Below are 15,293 nucleotides of genomic sequence, written 5' to 3' on the forward strand. Positions count from 1 at the left end.
ATAATCTTGGCGGTAAAATCTAAGATGTTTGTTGTGAGCCTCAGCTACTTCCTCGGAAAGCTGTCCGGTTGGTAATAATGCCTTTTCGATGATGACTGTGCCATGGACTAAAAGCTTGTGCATTGTTGGCGTCATAGGTTGCCAATCATATAGGTCCACATAAACGCGAGCAGTTTCTAAAGCAAATTTTTCATACTTTACGGGATCAATTTTGAATACGCTTGAAATTGCTTCCAATATGACTTTTAGTCTGTCAATTAGCTCATAACTGATGCCAGTAATTGTTGCAGCTAATTTGGGGTCCTCAAAGAACCTTCTGCTGGTATTGATATCATTGGTATTGCCGAAATTGGATTTAGGCATATCTATTTTCAGACCGGTTTCATTGCGAAATCTTCTTTGTATCTCTTTCTTGGTTTGGTCTTCTAAGTCTTTCTCCTCTTTCGGTTTCCTTTCCCTGTATTTTTGCACTGGCAGTTTATAGGCTAAATGTAGGATAGGTACATTCAAATATTCGAATTCTGGCGTGCAACAGCGAAATGCCGAATTCAAGGGCTGCAAAATTCGCTTGTGTAGTTTTTTCTCCGCTATATGACCTCTGTTGGGACTAAAGAGTTAATAGCGCTTTTAAGATGTTTTATTTCTTCTTCTTCACAAAACGGAATCTTATTGGTCGACAAATCGCGGTGAAGAGGGCGTTGGATTGTTCCATAACACTTTATTATCTCCACAAAACTAATTAGACAGGTACAAAGCAGCTTTGAAATATATTTGAATCCGAATCGGTATCATTTTGTAGTTTTTGCTTAAACTGTGATTTCTGGGACCCATCGCAACCCCATTTACTTATGAGAGCTAGGCATTCACGCTCTTGCTCCTTTAAAGTCTCCAATAGCTCTTCTAGGTACTCCGATAAGCGCCTAACGGTAACATGCATTAGAGGCTGCAATTGAGCTTCGGCACTAGTACTTGTCACTGTAATCGATTCTTGAGGTGGGTAAATTATCTGCTTGGCTTTTAGTAAGCGGCTATAGCACGGAAAAATCATTTTATTGGTCTTTCTTATAATTTCGTACTGTCCAAGTGTCAAATCGGCATCTACAAACATTTGCAAATCTTGCATTGGTGTTAAGGAGGAGGCTTGATTTTTACTTGATTTCGTAGAGTAAAATGCCATTTTATATTTAGTTGCTCGTGTTGGAGTACTGGTGATATCTTTTAAGACATTTGATGCATCTTTTAACCAGATTTTCCTAGTTCCACTGTTGCAGCATGGATTATGATATCCTTTTCAAAATTAGAACGAAGTTCTTCAGTCTTTCGCCTTTTGCTCCTCTCACTTAAGTCTTCGAATGACTTGTCTAGAAGGTACACCAAATATTTAAGGAAATCAGGGGACTTTATAAGTTAAAATAACAATGTTTTTTTAAAGTTTACCATGACTTTATTAATGTAATTTGTTAGTTTCTTACCTTCTTCATTAGAATCCATCACTTTAAATTTGTAAGAAGAACTTGTTAACATAAAAAATAACTTGGGAATTAATAAAGCGCGCTGCCGAGAACAGAGACGTACACTAGGTGAAACGGTTCAATTCCGACTGACCCTGCTGCCGACTGCGCATTAGCAGATAGAAAAGGGACAGGTTCTATTCACGGCTTAGGCCTTTGTTCGGGGAACTTTTACGAATCGGCTTTTTACGAATAGAATTGTTATTTTGATTTTGGGACTTTTGGCCGCGTAGATCGTGGAAATACGACATTGTGCGGCGCTTGGGCGGCGAGAAGCAACGAAAATCTTGCATACTTTTATCGTCGCCTCAAAAATTTTTCGGAACACGTATTCCTTCACGTGTCCTCAAAAAAAAGTAGAGCGGCCTGAAGTAGGGTGGCCAAGTGACAGGACCACTTCGCCCAATCCATCGAGTGTCGTACTCTTCACCGGCGTGCATAAAATATGATGGATCCCCGTCATGTTGCATGTATGCTGCCCGTGGCGCTGGAAAGCATTTCGTTGCAAGTGACTTTTCAACAAGTTCACTTTATTCGTAAATCCTACGAACTGCACTATAATACACTCGAGTAGTTGACGCGCACAAACTAACACTAACAAGTACTATAAATTACACCAACAATTTGCATCCCATCGTGAAGCGAGCTGATGGGTAACTTAGTGTCATTGGTAATTTTGGTAAGCAATAATTCTAATTCACGCGATTGGCGGCATCGGTCAAAGGACAGCGGCATACAAAGGTGCGATAGTCCCCACCTTATTTGTTTGAGCCGCCGGCCGTTCAGCTGATGCTAGCTTTAAGCCATTGGACCGAGTTCAGGGCGATGACCTTATATCACTGGAAGAATAATAAGAATAAGTCTGGGGTTCTTCTTCTTCTTCTTCATACGGGCGCTTTCCGCAACTCGACGTCATATGCGCCTATTTTGCGTGCGAGCGTGGTCTGGGGTTCTCAAGATTATAGGTAGTTATATACACTGGCCTTCAAAAGTAAGTATCACACTTTTAAAATTGGGATAACGTTTTAAGTTCACAAAATATACTTTCGAAATAAAAAAGACTCCAAAGAGAATTTAATTTTGTACATAAAAACTTTATAGTAGGTAACCTTCTTTTAAGAATTGGCTGAAAAAAAACTTCAAAAACAAAAACTCTTTGAAATTTTTTTCAAGATCGATGGGTCTTGTTTTAAAAATTTATGCTAAAAAGCACATAACATTTATTTATCATGCCTCTTTCACTTGAAGAATGTGCTAGGATCATGGCTTTTCTGGAACTAGGCATCAGTATGCGTCGCACTGCAAGAATGGTGTGTGTGACGGTACGAACGGTCCAGAAGGTAAAGCGAAGGTACGAAGAGACTGGACACCATCTGAGGAGACCTTGTAATGGCGGACCCAGGTGTACCAGTGCCCGAGAAGATCGTTATATTATTTCCACTGTGTTAAGAAATCACCACCAAAATGCAGTTGAAGTCCAGCAACAGCTACTTCAGACCCGGTGGGACTACATTAGTGACAGTACAGTGAGAAGAAGACTTGCTGAAGCAAGTTTGAAACCCCGAAGACCAGCGAGTGGCCCAAAACTCGAGAGACAGCATCGAGTAGCGAGACTGCGAAACGCCCGTGAACACATGCAGTGGGATGAAGAAGAATGGTCAAGAATTTTGTTTGTAGATGAGTCTCGATTCTTCCTTTACACTTCTGATGGAAGGCGAAGTGTTTACAGGTGACCTGGTGAGCGATACCTTCAAGCCTGCATCTCAGAAAGAGTCCAATACGGTGGAGGCAGTGTACATGTTTGGGCTGGCATATCTTCAGAAGGTCGCACAGAGCTAGTAGCCATAGAAAATGGCACCCTCACTGGGCAAAGATATGCTCAAGAGATTCTCAATGAGTATGCAGGGCCGTATTTAGCAAATATGGGTTATGGATCGATGCTGAAGCATGATAATGCCCGGCCACACACGGCTCATATCGTACAAAGTATATTCAGGAAGTCGGTATCAGCGTGATGGCTTGGCCATCAAGAAGTCCTGATCTCAACCCGATTGAACACGCCTGGGATGAGCTTGGGAGGCTAGTCAGAAATCGCAGACCACCACCTACTACCCTCAGGGCACTAAAGCAGGCCCTGGTAGAAGAATGGGAGAATATTCCCCAACATTGGCTCCGAAACCTAGTGTTCAGTATGCCAAACCGGCTTGAAGCTGTAATCAATTAAAAATTAAATAACATGTAATACATTTTAATTGATTTTTTTTACACTAAACTAAAAATGTCTATTTTCATTGTTTTATCCTTTTTAAGTTAAAAATGTTACTAATGTATAATTTTAGTTTCTAAGAATTAAAGCCTATAAAATTTTCAACAAAACGTTTTTAATCTTAAATCTCTACCTTCTATAGTTAAGAAAAAAATTTAATTTGAAAAGTGTGATACTTACTTTTGCAGGCCAGTGTATATTGTCAAAGCTGTGATATTAAAATTTCACTTGTGATATTATAATTTACCATCTTCTAACTTCATTTCATACGCTCCAATGTTTATTATCATTTTTTGAAGATTGCGTATGAAAAAAAATACCAAAAATTACGCTCAACGTCTCATACTGCTTATATCATTTGTAATATATTACATAGTGAAATTGTAATATCACGGCTTTAACAATATACCTGCTACAGATATAAAAATTTGGTCAATATGGGTAATGCTAACATCAAACCATGCCGCTAATTTTTTGACAGTTTGATACGACTCAGCTTCTACCATCGCATCAATTCATCATTATTTACTTTGTGACTGGTTCTCCTCGGGTTTCATTCTTATAATCGAAGTTTCCAATACTGAAGCCATAATTCACGCACGGTGATTTCATTAGACGTATTCTCTCCAAAAACAGCATTACTATTGCAAGCATTATATGCTGCGTTAGTCTCAAGCCTGAACTTGTATTGAAAAATTCTCTTTTATTTTGGCTAAAGGATATTAGGGGAACCATAAAAAAGTTATAAATATCAAAAGCCGTGAATGTGCACTTTTACTTATTGAAAATAAAAGTTATACTTATTTAATATTTACTAAAATTTATGGACGACGTGGGATTCAAATCCGCGCTTCTCTTTATCATCACATATGGTCAGGAAATCCCTTAAAAAGTAACAAACTGAATAAAAGTTATATTAAATCGCCAATGGGTGAATTTGCAGGCCTCATTTGTATAGAGTTTGACTATCCTGTCGAGAGTTGTGCCTATTCAGACATATTCTGGAAAAGAACGAATGAGTTTTAAATTTTTTACAAGATATAATCTTGTTTCACAGAAAATTTTCTTAAACAAAGCTACAATTTACTCGTTACTCACCGAGGAATGTCCGAAACGTTTCTAGAATATTTCAGTTTGGGGTATATGAGATAAATTACGGAGAGTAAACGTTAACAGAATATTTAAGTCTTGGAATAATCAGATACTCTATTATGGTAAGCGGTACGAAGAATAAATCTTAAAAAAGTTATAGATGATTTTATAAAACTGAAATGGAATTCAAGTATAAGTTTTAGAATGTTACTTAATGGATTCGATTCTCGATGGAAAAGAACATATCTATAGTAAGCCTCGTAAAATGCATAATAATTGGAATCAGGTATTTTTTTAAATATCCCCTTTTATAAAAGTTCCGATCTAATACTAAATTCTGTAATGAGTGCTACCAATTATTGTGAGACACTTTCTTACGAAATTTGTTTGCCTTTAGATCGCTATTTTGTTGTTCTTTTTGACGCCATGAAGGAGTATTCAATCATTCTTTCATGACATCCTTTTCTCTTCATCAGGCTCTCTTATCTCATCCAACAGCATTGCTGAGTCACTAACTTCTTTTGTAAAATGTTAACAAGGTCTTATTTATTTTGTTTTGCGAACGAAAGAATTTAAAATTAAAACTTTCAAGTATTTTTACATATAGACTGATGTCTTGGATATTACCACAGAGTAGGGGATAGATACTTACGTTTTTTACGGTGGGGCAGTATGGATCAAGGATCAATTTTTGGTGCGTTCCTTACTTTTTTATACTAATGTATCGCAACAAAATGAAAAACGGACTAATATTCAGCCTTCTGCGACTAAATATATATCAGAATTGTTCAGTCTATAAAATCATTTGTCTTTAATACTTTTTTCACATTGAATCATTATAGAGAGAATACAACGAATTTTTCTAACGAATTGTAAATAATCTATATTAAAGCAAAACAAAATATTTTATATTTTAATTTGAGTAAGTATACCTCCAGCCAAATCCACACAAGTCTCAGGTTGTCGCGCAGTGTAATGCAATTGGCGTTGAGTCCCAGTATGTTACTGCTTGAGTCATTTTGTATTGCATTCTTACGCAGATCATATTGACACTCTTAATGGAGGATAATGATGTATACATGAGCTGGATAGACGAAGGAGTAACGAAAGCTGATGTCCTAGTTAAAAGTACTTTCAATCAATAAATTAAATATGTGAATAGTTAACTAATACAATCCGATGATTAAATAAAAAAAATACCCCACAATACCTAAAACATATTATATTGTAAATGGAGCAGGCACACTCATGCATTGTCGGCCTAACAGAATATTACGCAACACCCAGCGTAACTGTCGTAAGGCAATCCTTTTTTTCCATTTTATGGTTCACTTAAAGAAAAAATTAAAAAATCTATTTTGCCTGCTTGTCAAAACAAACTCTAAACTAAACTCTCTTCTACTAAAGTTCACAGGGGTTCACAGCGTACCATTACAACTTGAGAAAAATAGCAGGAAGCGCCGCCCATTACAATTTTTATATGCCGCCTATAGAAGTTATTGCAAAAATAAGGAAAAGATACACGAACTGCGGCCTCAGCGTCAAATAGTAATTCAACACCCTTACATTTGTGCCCCGTCAGAATATATGTTACTCAAATAATATTACAAACAATACAACAATAATACGCTACGTTGTGACCTGACTTTGTCTGTAAGAACTGTAATATAACGCAACTCAAAATGAAACAAAACTGGCAATTCTCAAGTGAAAATTCTTAAGGAATAAATGCAAAGTAGAAGGAAAAGCTGAAAACACGGACAAGAATGAACCAGAATTTGATGCACCGATATGTAATATTTACCAGTGGAAGGCTCCTTTGCACAGGAAGCCAGTAAGATTATGGGTACAACAACGGCGCCTATTTCGTGCCGTCAAGCAGTAATGTGTAAACATTACTGTGTTTTGGTCTGAAGGGTGCCGTAGCTAGTAAAATTACTGGGCAAATGAGACTTAACATCTTATGTCTCAAAGTGACGAGCGCAATTGTATCGCCGCTTAAAATTTTTGGGTTTCTCAAGCATCCTGAGCGGCACTTTATTGAAATGAGTAGGGCGTATCAACTACCATCAGCTGAACGTCCTGCTCGTCTCGTTCCTTATTTTCATTAAAAAAAAGAAACATGTGAAAGTATGTAAGTCTCAGAGGCTAATATGGGCGTGCTTACTGGAAGGAATGCGTGATACTAAAGTTGTCTAAAGGATTTCCAATTTGATGCCGCAATAAAAAAGACCCCGAGGCAGGCCTAGAATGCGTTTATAAAATAGACCTGAGAAGGATTAGAAGTGAACATCTTGGAGGAGAGAAGCCTTTGACAGAAATCGAAGACACACAACAAATCGCTATAGCTCTGAAGGATGTATCAAAAAATAACAACACTCTTAAATCGATTTTTAATTATTGTAGATAATGATTGAGTAGCCTGCTTGGTATTATAAATTTTGTACCTATATTTGACGTGAACGCTCCTGTGATTCCTCTGGTGTTGCAAGAGATTGTGGGCGGCGGCGATCACTTAACAACAGGTGACCCGTACGCTCGTTTGTCCTTCTATTCCATAAAAAAAAAGAATATAAATATTTTATACGAGAAATGAAAGGAACCCGAAAATTCGCCACATGTTACATCATACAAATTAAAATTTGTGTAACAGTTTTGGTTTGATCTCAATCTTAATGTAATTGCGACGCTTTCCGATGTTAAAAATAAATTAATGAAAGGAGATCAACAAGATACTTACGTGTGGAATTTTACACAAAATTAAATGCAAATTTGATTTTATAATGTTCATATTATCGTTGCTTAAATCTGAATGTTCGGATGATGATCACTACTTATCTAACATATCTTTATATATATATATATATATATATATATATATAAAGATATGTTAGATACATATATATATATATATATAATTAATTTTTTTGACATTTTTTTTAAATTTGTTTGATTATGAGTCAGAATTAAAAAATACATACAACTTCAAATTTTCACCCATCTAAGATCAACAGTTACTTTTGTATCGCGATTTTAATAACGGCGATACAACGTTTGCTGGGTCAGCTAGTATGATACATATTTATATGATAGATGTAACATATCCTTGTTTATGAGTTTCTATTGCATGGCATTCATGTGATAGTGTTTTAATGTTGAGCTGATTTGGAAGATACTTTTTTTTTTAAATGGAATTTTAATTCTGATATTAGAATTCATTAGCAATCGAAAGTATGCCTTGAATCTGTAGGCGTCCACGTAGCGATTTTGATATTTGCAAAAGCAAATCATTAATCAAGGTTCAAAAAGGATCTTTTGATGCACTGAACACATGGTGAATAATTATTTTACCATTGTACTGATCTGTTTATGAAACAGGAACGACATCGAAATCAAACAAGGCTAGACTAGCAAGACACCACACATAATTACTATACAGGGTGTCCCAAAGTTATGGGACATGAAGGGAAAGTACCTTAAATATCGAAGATAGGCTATTTTACTGAAAGAAGACTTTATGTTATTTTTAAAAGTTAGTAATTCTGCATTCAAAGATTTTCTTAAAATTACTTGCCTCGTCTGGGAATCGAACCGACATAAATGTAAAAAAAAAAACACCCCTATTCTTACGATGCTAATCGAAAGAATGGCCAAAAACTAATAACACTTCTTAAGTAACATAGTATTTTAAAAGAAAGGAACAACGTTAAATGAATGTTTTCCTACTTGGATTGGTACGAATGGACCGATTAGATGGCCCGCCAGATCCCAGAACTTTACACCATTAGATTTCTTCTTTTGGGGATATGTGAAATATATGCTATATAAAAAGTAACGTACTTGGGTGAAACTCCTAAAATCGAATACAGATTACGTCACTGGGCGTTACGTAAAGACATCGCTTCAATGAGTGTCCTCTACGGATAGTGTTGCGATGAGAATTCCACCTTTGCATATACGCCATATACTAGGATATTATACTCAAGGATGTGTGGTGTTCTTCCATAGTGCGGTTTACAAGAAGCTTTCTGCCACATTCAACCAAACTAGTATGAGCTTTCTTGCCCGGTGTTTTGATGAGCATTTGACACAGGTACCTTCAAGTATGTACACTATAATTGGGGCTATATTTCACGGGGATACCACGGTCCGTAAGCTGATACGCGTCCGAGCTGGTCACTAAATTGGTTGCAAAGCAAACGGACACCAGGTACCTGTCTATTTATGAAAATAAGGGACGAGACGAGCAGGACGTTCAGATGGTAATTGATACGCCGTACCCATTACAATGCAGTGCCGCTCAGGATTCTTGAAAAACCCATAAATTCTGTGCGGCACTACATTTGCGCTCGTCACCTTAAGACATGTTAAGTCTCTTTTGCCCAGTAATTTCACTAGCTACGGCGCCCTTCAGATCGAACACATTACTGCTTCACGGCAGAAACAGGCGCAGTTGTGGTACCCATAATCTAGCCGGCTTCCTGTGCAAAGGAGCCTCCCACTGGTACAGAGCTGTATCGGTCTGCTGGTATCGGTGACTGGTTGCGCCAACTTGGTGTCCCGGTGAAATATGTTAATACCTAAGAGGCTGGAAACTCTCCTATAAATCATCTGGTATTACGAGAGACTGTGGGTGATGAGGTGTCCCTTAAGGGTGCCAGTCGTCTTCTTGCTTAAAACTGTAACAGGACAAAGAAGGGACAGGATACTTATATGGGATAATCATAAAATTATCTTCAGGTTGAGGGAAGTCCACGAGTGACGTCACACATTGTGTTTTACTTTCATTTTCGAATATTTCCTTTTCGAGTCACGTCGGCCATCGACAATGCGGGCGTGCTCGCGTCATTGCACACTTACAAATGTAAATAATACCCCAGATATCTTTAAGGAAACATTACTTTGCAACCAAATGTATATTTTATACGAAATTTATATTTCGTAACAATCATCATGTATTTCTAGCATTGCTCACAAGTGGACACTTTTCTTTATTTTTTTATCAGCAATAATGGATAATAAGCATTATAATCTTATCTATCTTCTCTTTGGCCGTCGTCTCAGTTTACTTCAACTCCCAAAACTATAAATATGGTGATGATTTGTTAGATAAGCCGGTTGATAAATAAGAATTTTATTTACTTCAATCAATACAATTGGTTATGTATTTCATGTATCTTATACATGGTTGCAGTGATTTTATTGAAAATTACTACATGGTAAATATAATGGCGAAAACCCCATAAATTATATAATTTTAACTGTTCTGGAGTTTGAAATATGTCAGATGTTTCCAAAATCCGCAGCAAAGATAAAACATGAGTACCAGTTCCTATGACTACCATTACTGAAAACCTTTGTATGAACTGAAACTGTGAAGCTTTTAGTCATTTTTTATGCATAAAGCTTTTATAGCGCAAAAGTTTCACAAAAGGTCGTACGAAGGCATTTGAACACAATGGCTCTACAGAATTTCTTAGTCATGCATGTCGTGGTATGTAGACTATATCAAGATTTGCTATGTAACATAACAAGGACCAATAAATAATAATAGTTCAAAGATACGTAAAGGCGTAATATTCTCGCAGATGGCAGTGTTACAAAATCTTTTCTGGTAGAAGTAATATGACGATAGAGCCCAAATTTATAAGTAAAAATATTGTGACTTTTCATCTTTTTGGTCAAAACAATGATTTTTATCATTATTTTCGATATAGATAAAACGATTTAATTCAAATAGGCTCTATAAGGTACAAATCAGTCTTAACAGTCTCCTTTCTGATAAAATCCCAGTCGGCTCGTATCATTTAGTGATTTATTATAATTTTGTGATTATGATTATCTTATGGAGCACACTCATTATTGCTATTTCTTTATAAGAGACAAAATTAGAGCAGTTAGAGTTTAATGCGTCATTTCTATTAGTTCGGAGAGCTGTTTTGATAAAATAAATTACTTTTTTTAATTACCATGCTTTGGGAGTAGGAGGGTAGGTAGTACGAACGAATCGTATAGGACAAATCATGGTTAATATCGAGGACCGGAAAAACAATTTGGCTCTCTTAAATTTGGAAACAAAATAAAATTACGTCATTGCAAAACCATGTATGGGATTGCTGATTATGTAATTTCGAATAACCACACCCAACTCTGACCGGATAATCGGCAGGGTGCCAATTCAAAAGCGCGTACCCTGTCCTTCCTTAGCTGTATTGATTGAGGTGTTCTGTCCCTTTTAACGTTTCTAAAGAACTTTTCGATGCGTCCTAATATGTTAAACTCTGTTAGAAATGGAGTTTGTTATATGATAGAATTAATTAATAGTCCCAAGAAATATGATTTAAAAAAATGATTAAAAAAATGATCTTTGTTTCATTTTAAATATTTTTATAGATGAAAAACGAAATTGAAATATTTTTAAGGAAGCACCTGTATTTCCTTTTCGTCAGTAGTAAGTTAAATTCCCCTACTGTTGTTTTGTTAATATCGAAAACATACATGTATAAAGATAGCCTTACTGAGCAATAAGTCATCATCTTGCATGTACATTACATCAACATAATAAAAACCTATATGGTAACAATGATGAAATATTCGAACTCATTAGCGACCGACACTAGCCCGATAAAATTTTAAAGTATGTTTCGTCATCAATCCGTTAAATGAATTGGTTTATGTAATTTGTCTACATATTAGTGAATTATACGAAAGTTTGATTACATTGACGATTCATTAAAATAGCTGTTAAGCGAGAATTGCTTGGTAAAGAGAGAATTGGAAGGCGCCGCGCGTCCTCTGCCTTTAAATTCGAATGTGGAAGTCAATCCGATCGTCGCACCAGTTGGCCAATATTACGCAATCCTGCATGTTTCCTACAGCCAATTCCATTGTAACAATTCCAATTTTATATCCAAGCTTATATTACGTATGATCGAGAACGAGAAAGGAGTTTGTGAAGCCGGTAGAAATCAATGACCGATATTATACACTGCCAGATTTGACTTTCACGACCACTTACAGAAGTTACAAAATATTACCTTCACGTGAGATTACAAAGACATTGTTGCATTAAAATTTTTATTAAAAAAATAAAAAAGCTATTCATAATACAAATCCGTAACAGTCGCAGTAAAATACTTTCATGAAACAACTATAACACTGTGCGCAAATAACAAGTAAAGATGACAAAATTTAAAAATAATATCAAACAAATTATGATTTCTATCAGAGTCTGCAATAGAACACGGCTTGACTATGTACAGATGCATTCTACAGCAGACTCAAGACGTGACCAACAAGCTATTTTAGTTTTTAGCCTCGTTAATGATTTTTATACATTAAAACCGCGGTGTTATTTTCGCTCAGCAATGTATACTAAAAATATCTTATATTATCTCCTACCACTGTAGATTCTTGTCAAATTAGTGAAGTGGTCCAGCTACATGTCCGGGAGGACCGTACTGTGTGTTGGTAGCACCACTGTGACCACTCAACGAGGCCCCCTCGTCGGAACTGCCTGATCCAAAGTCGGCGGACAGCTCTGCTCCGCCATGACCAGATGCGACGTTTATGGCGCTTCCTTCGATGCCAGATGCACCGCCAAGACCTCCAAGATCACCACCACTGATAGCACCATCACTGATTGAACCACCCCCAATTGCACCACCTCCGATAGCACCACCTCCGATAGCTCCGATACCAGCACCTCCAAAACCAGCACCACCACCAATACCAGCATCGGATTCCTTTTGGGTTTGGTACTTGATGAAGTAAACTTCTGGTTTTGACGGCTGAGTAGGGATTGGGGTTGGAATGACAATTTCGGGCTGTTGTTCGGGCTTCTTAACGAGGACGTACACGAGGGTCTTTTCTTCGTTTTGTGGTTGAACAGGTATAATAGGAGCAATAGGGGTTGGTGGAGTTGGGGCCTTGATGAAGATAATCTTGTAATGTTTTTGTGGAGGAGCAACTGGTGTTATGCGTGGCAGTCTTTGTTCTTGGGGTTCTGGTGGTGGAACATGAACGTAGATATGTTTTTGAACGAGAGGAGCACCGGAGTATCCACCAGCATAGTTGCCACCAAATCCAGAGTCACCACCGAATCCACCTCCAAGGCTGCCACCGAAACTTCCTGAACTAAAGCTTCCACTGCTTCCAGCGAAGGATAGTCCACTGCTTGAGTGACCACTTGAGGCACCACCGAAAGATAGGCCGCCTGAATGGCCACCAGCGGAAATTCCACTGATTCCAATGGATGGTGCTCCATAGCTACCCGATGGGACTGAATGTCTTACGGGAGCTGGGTAGCTGTAACCAACCGGTGGTTCTGGCCGGCCATAAGCCGTGGCCACAAAGGCAAAAATCTGAAACAAAATTTTTTTAAATATAGTATATCATAACACATTCTATAATCAAACCTAACCAAGTTAAGATTTATTAAATGATTTCGCATATTTATATGTAAGAACAACAGAACATGTAATATAACAACAAGAGAGCAATTTGATTTGATAATTTAATACCGATAAAATGAGATAGACGACTGAGATAAGATTACGTAAGACCTGTTTGTAACAAGGCGATGTAGTAAAAAATTGAAATGGATCATATTGCGTAAAAATATTAAGATTGTAATTAGTATTTCGGCAAGATTTGCAGTTATGCATTACGTTAAATACAAGTTAACGAAAGGAACTTTGTGCGATTCGAGTAATTTTTTGAATTTCTACATTTAAAAGATTCGTTACTTTAGTCTTTTGTTATGAAAATATGGGACGAGACGAGCAGGACGTTCAGCTGATGGTATACGCCATGCCCATTACAATGCAGTACCGCACAGGATTCTTGAAAAACCCAAAATTTAAGAGTGGCACTATAATTGCGCTAGTCACCTTGAGACATAAGATGTTAAGTCTCATTTGTCCAGTAATTTCACAAGCTATGTAATGTCTATTGAATAATTTAAAACAATAAGTTACTAATATAACTAAAGTGAAGGCTGTTATTACAAATGATAAATTTCTAACAACCGTAGAGTTAACAGTATGTTTATCTTTGCACCAAGTGTACCATCTATAATTTACAGACCGAACATTATGTGACATCCAGTTCAACAATTTTTCAATTTCACTCAACACATCACATCACTTAGAATATCCTTAAATTCCTCAATATTTTCACCTAACCTGATCATAAATCGCAAATGGCAATTATAAAATTGAATTAAGCAGTAATGAAAATGATCAAACACCACACTTACCACGAAAGCACGCATATTGTGCGTGGGTAAAACGATACAGTTATTAAGAGACTCTAAAACGACAAGTGGAAATATCTGTACTAAGAACAGCTCCGATTTTTGGAGATGTTCCTGGCTGTATGAGCTTGTGGTAACTGATGACATTCGCTACGGCGACCCGCTCTTAAATACCAATCTGCTCATCTCGTCAGAACACTCCATCCCTACGAACATTTCACTCGGTAAGTTGCAACTATCGTCATTCTTTAACATGTTCACAATCCTTTCTTTTCGATTAGGTCCGTGGCACGAGCTCATTCGATACGCAGCCTTAGCACCTTCCACTCGCCTTCTTGTTGCGGTTGGTGATGACATACAATACGGTCGACTTTACTACGAACACATTCTCTATTTCATTAAATGTATGTAATGTTCTAAATACAGTTTTGCCGCCGATAAAAATTAATCATGACCTTTACCTTCATATGTCCTATTAGTATAAGCTCTTGCAAAATAACATTCATTAGTATTTTAATACAAACATGAATGGATTTATTCACATATAACTATGATGTAAATTTAGATACGAAAGAATTATTTCCCATAAACACACTTTATACCGGAGTCTCTTGAATTACAACATCGAATATTTCAACATACATTCTAACTAGCCGAGTATCTACAAGTTCATCTAATGTTATCTTATATTGATTCTTATAAATCTTTCACACTTAGCTAAAAATAATAGAAAAAATTTGCGCATATTCTGAAAGTATAACATGAAACATATATTATGTCCGCTACGAACAAAAGTTATATATATACAACACAACACGATCTTTTATAGAGTCTGACACGGATACCCTCTTAGTACGCTCCTCTAATTTCAGGCGTGATTTACATTTTACTTTAAAAAAAGAATCACTGGAAATTTCCCTTTTTAATAAAACACGAACTTATTTATGATAAAACTACAGCCCATTCGCCTGCGTAATTTTGAGTTAATTTGGTACTTAAATGAATTTATGTTGATATATTGATGCATTACAGAATTTTTTTCGTTGATTTTGAATAAAAACTGCCCGATTTATTTGGAATAACTTGGGCTATCTGATAATTAAATTCCCATTAAAATTGGTCCAGTGGTATCAAAACTCATAAGGCACAAACAGTGGCATAATTTTTT

General features: G+C 36.7%; 2 protein-coding genes across 7 annotated transcripts in view; one reads left to right on the forward strand and one right to left on the reverse strand.

Annotated features, from left to right (window-relative positions):
* The window catches only part of LOC126978565 (frequenin-1), a 201,373-nt gene that overhangs the window by 98,979 nt on the left and 87,101 nt on the right, over nucleotides 1–15,293 (forward strand). The window lies entirely within an intron of this gene.
* LOC126978559 (keratin, type I cytoskeletal 9-like) lies at nucleotides 11,930–14,287 on the reverse strand. The gene is made up of 2 exons (XM_050827507.1): nucleotides 14,129–14,287; nucleotides 11,930–13,232 (listed from the first exon to the last, which is right to left on the reverse strand). Exons 1-2 carry the CDS (start codon nucleotides 14,270–14,272, stop codon nucleotides 12,291–12,293), a joined length of 1,086 nt encoding a protein of 361 aa, XP_050683464.1. The 5' UTR covers nucleotides 14,273–14,287; the 3' UTR covers nucleotides 11,930–12,290.

Source organism: Leptidea sinapis, chromosome Z (assembly GCF_905404315.1).
Source record: "Leptidea sinapis chromosome Z, ilLepSina1.1, whole genome shotgun sequence".
Lineage (NCBI taxonomy): Eukaryota > Metazoa > Arthropoda > Insecta > Lepidoptera > Pieridae > Leptidea > Leptidea sinapis.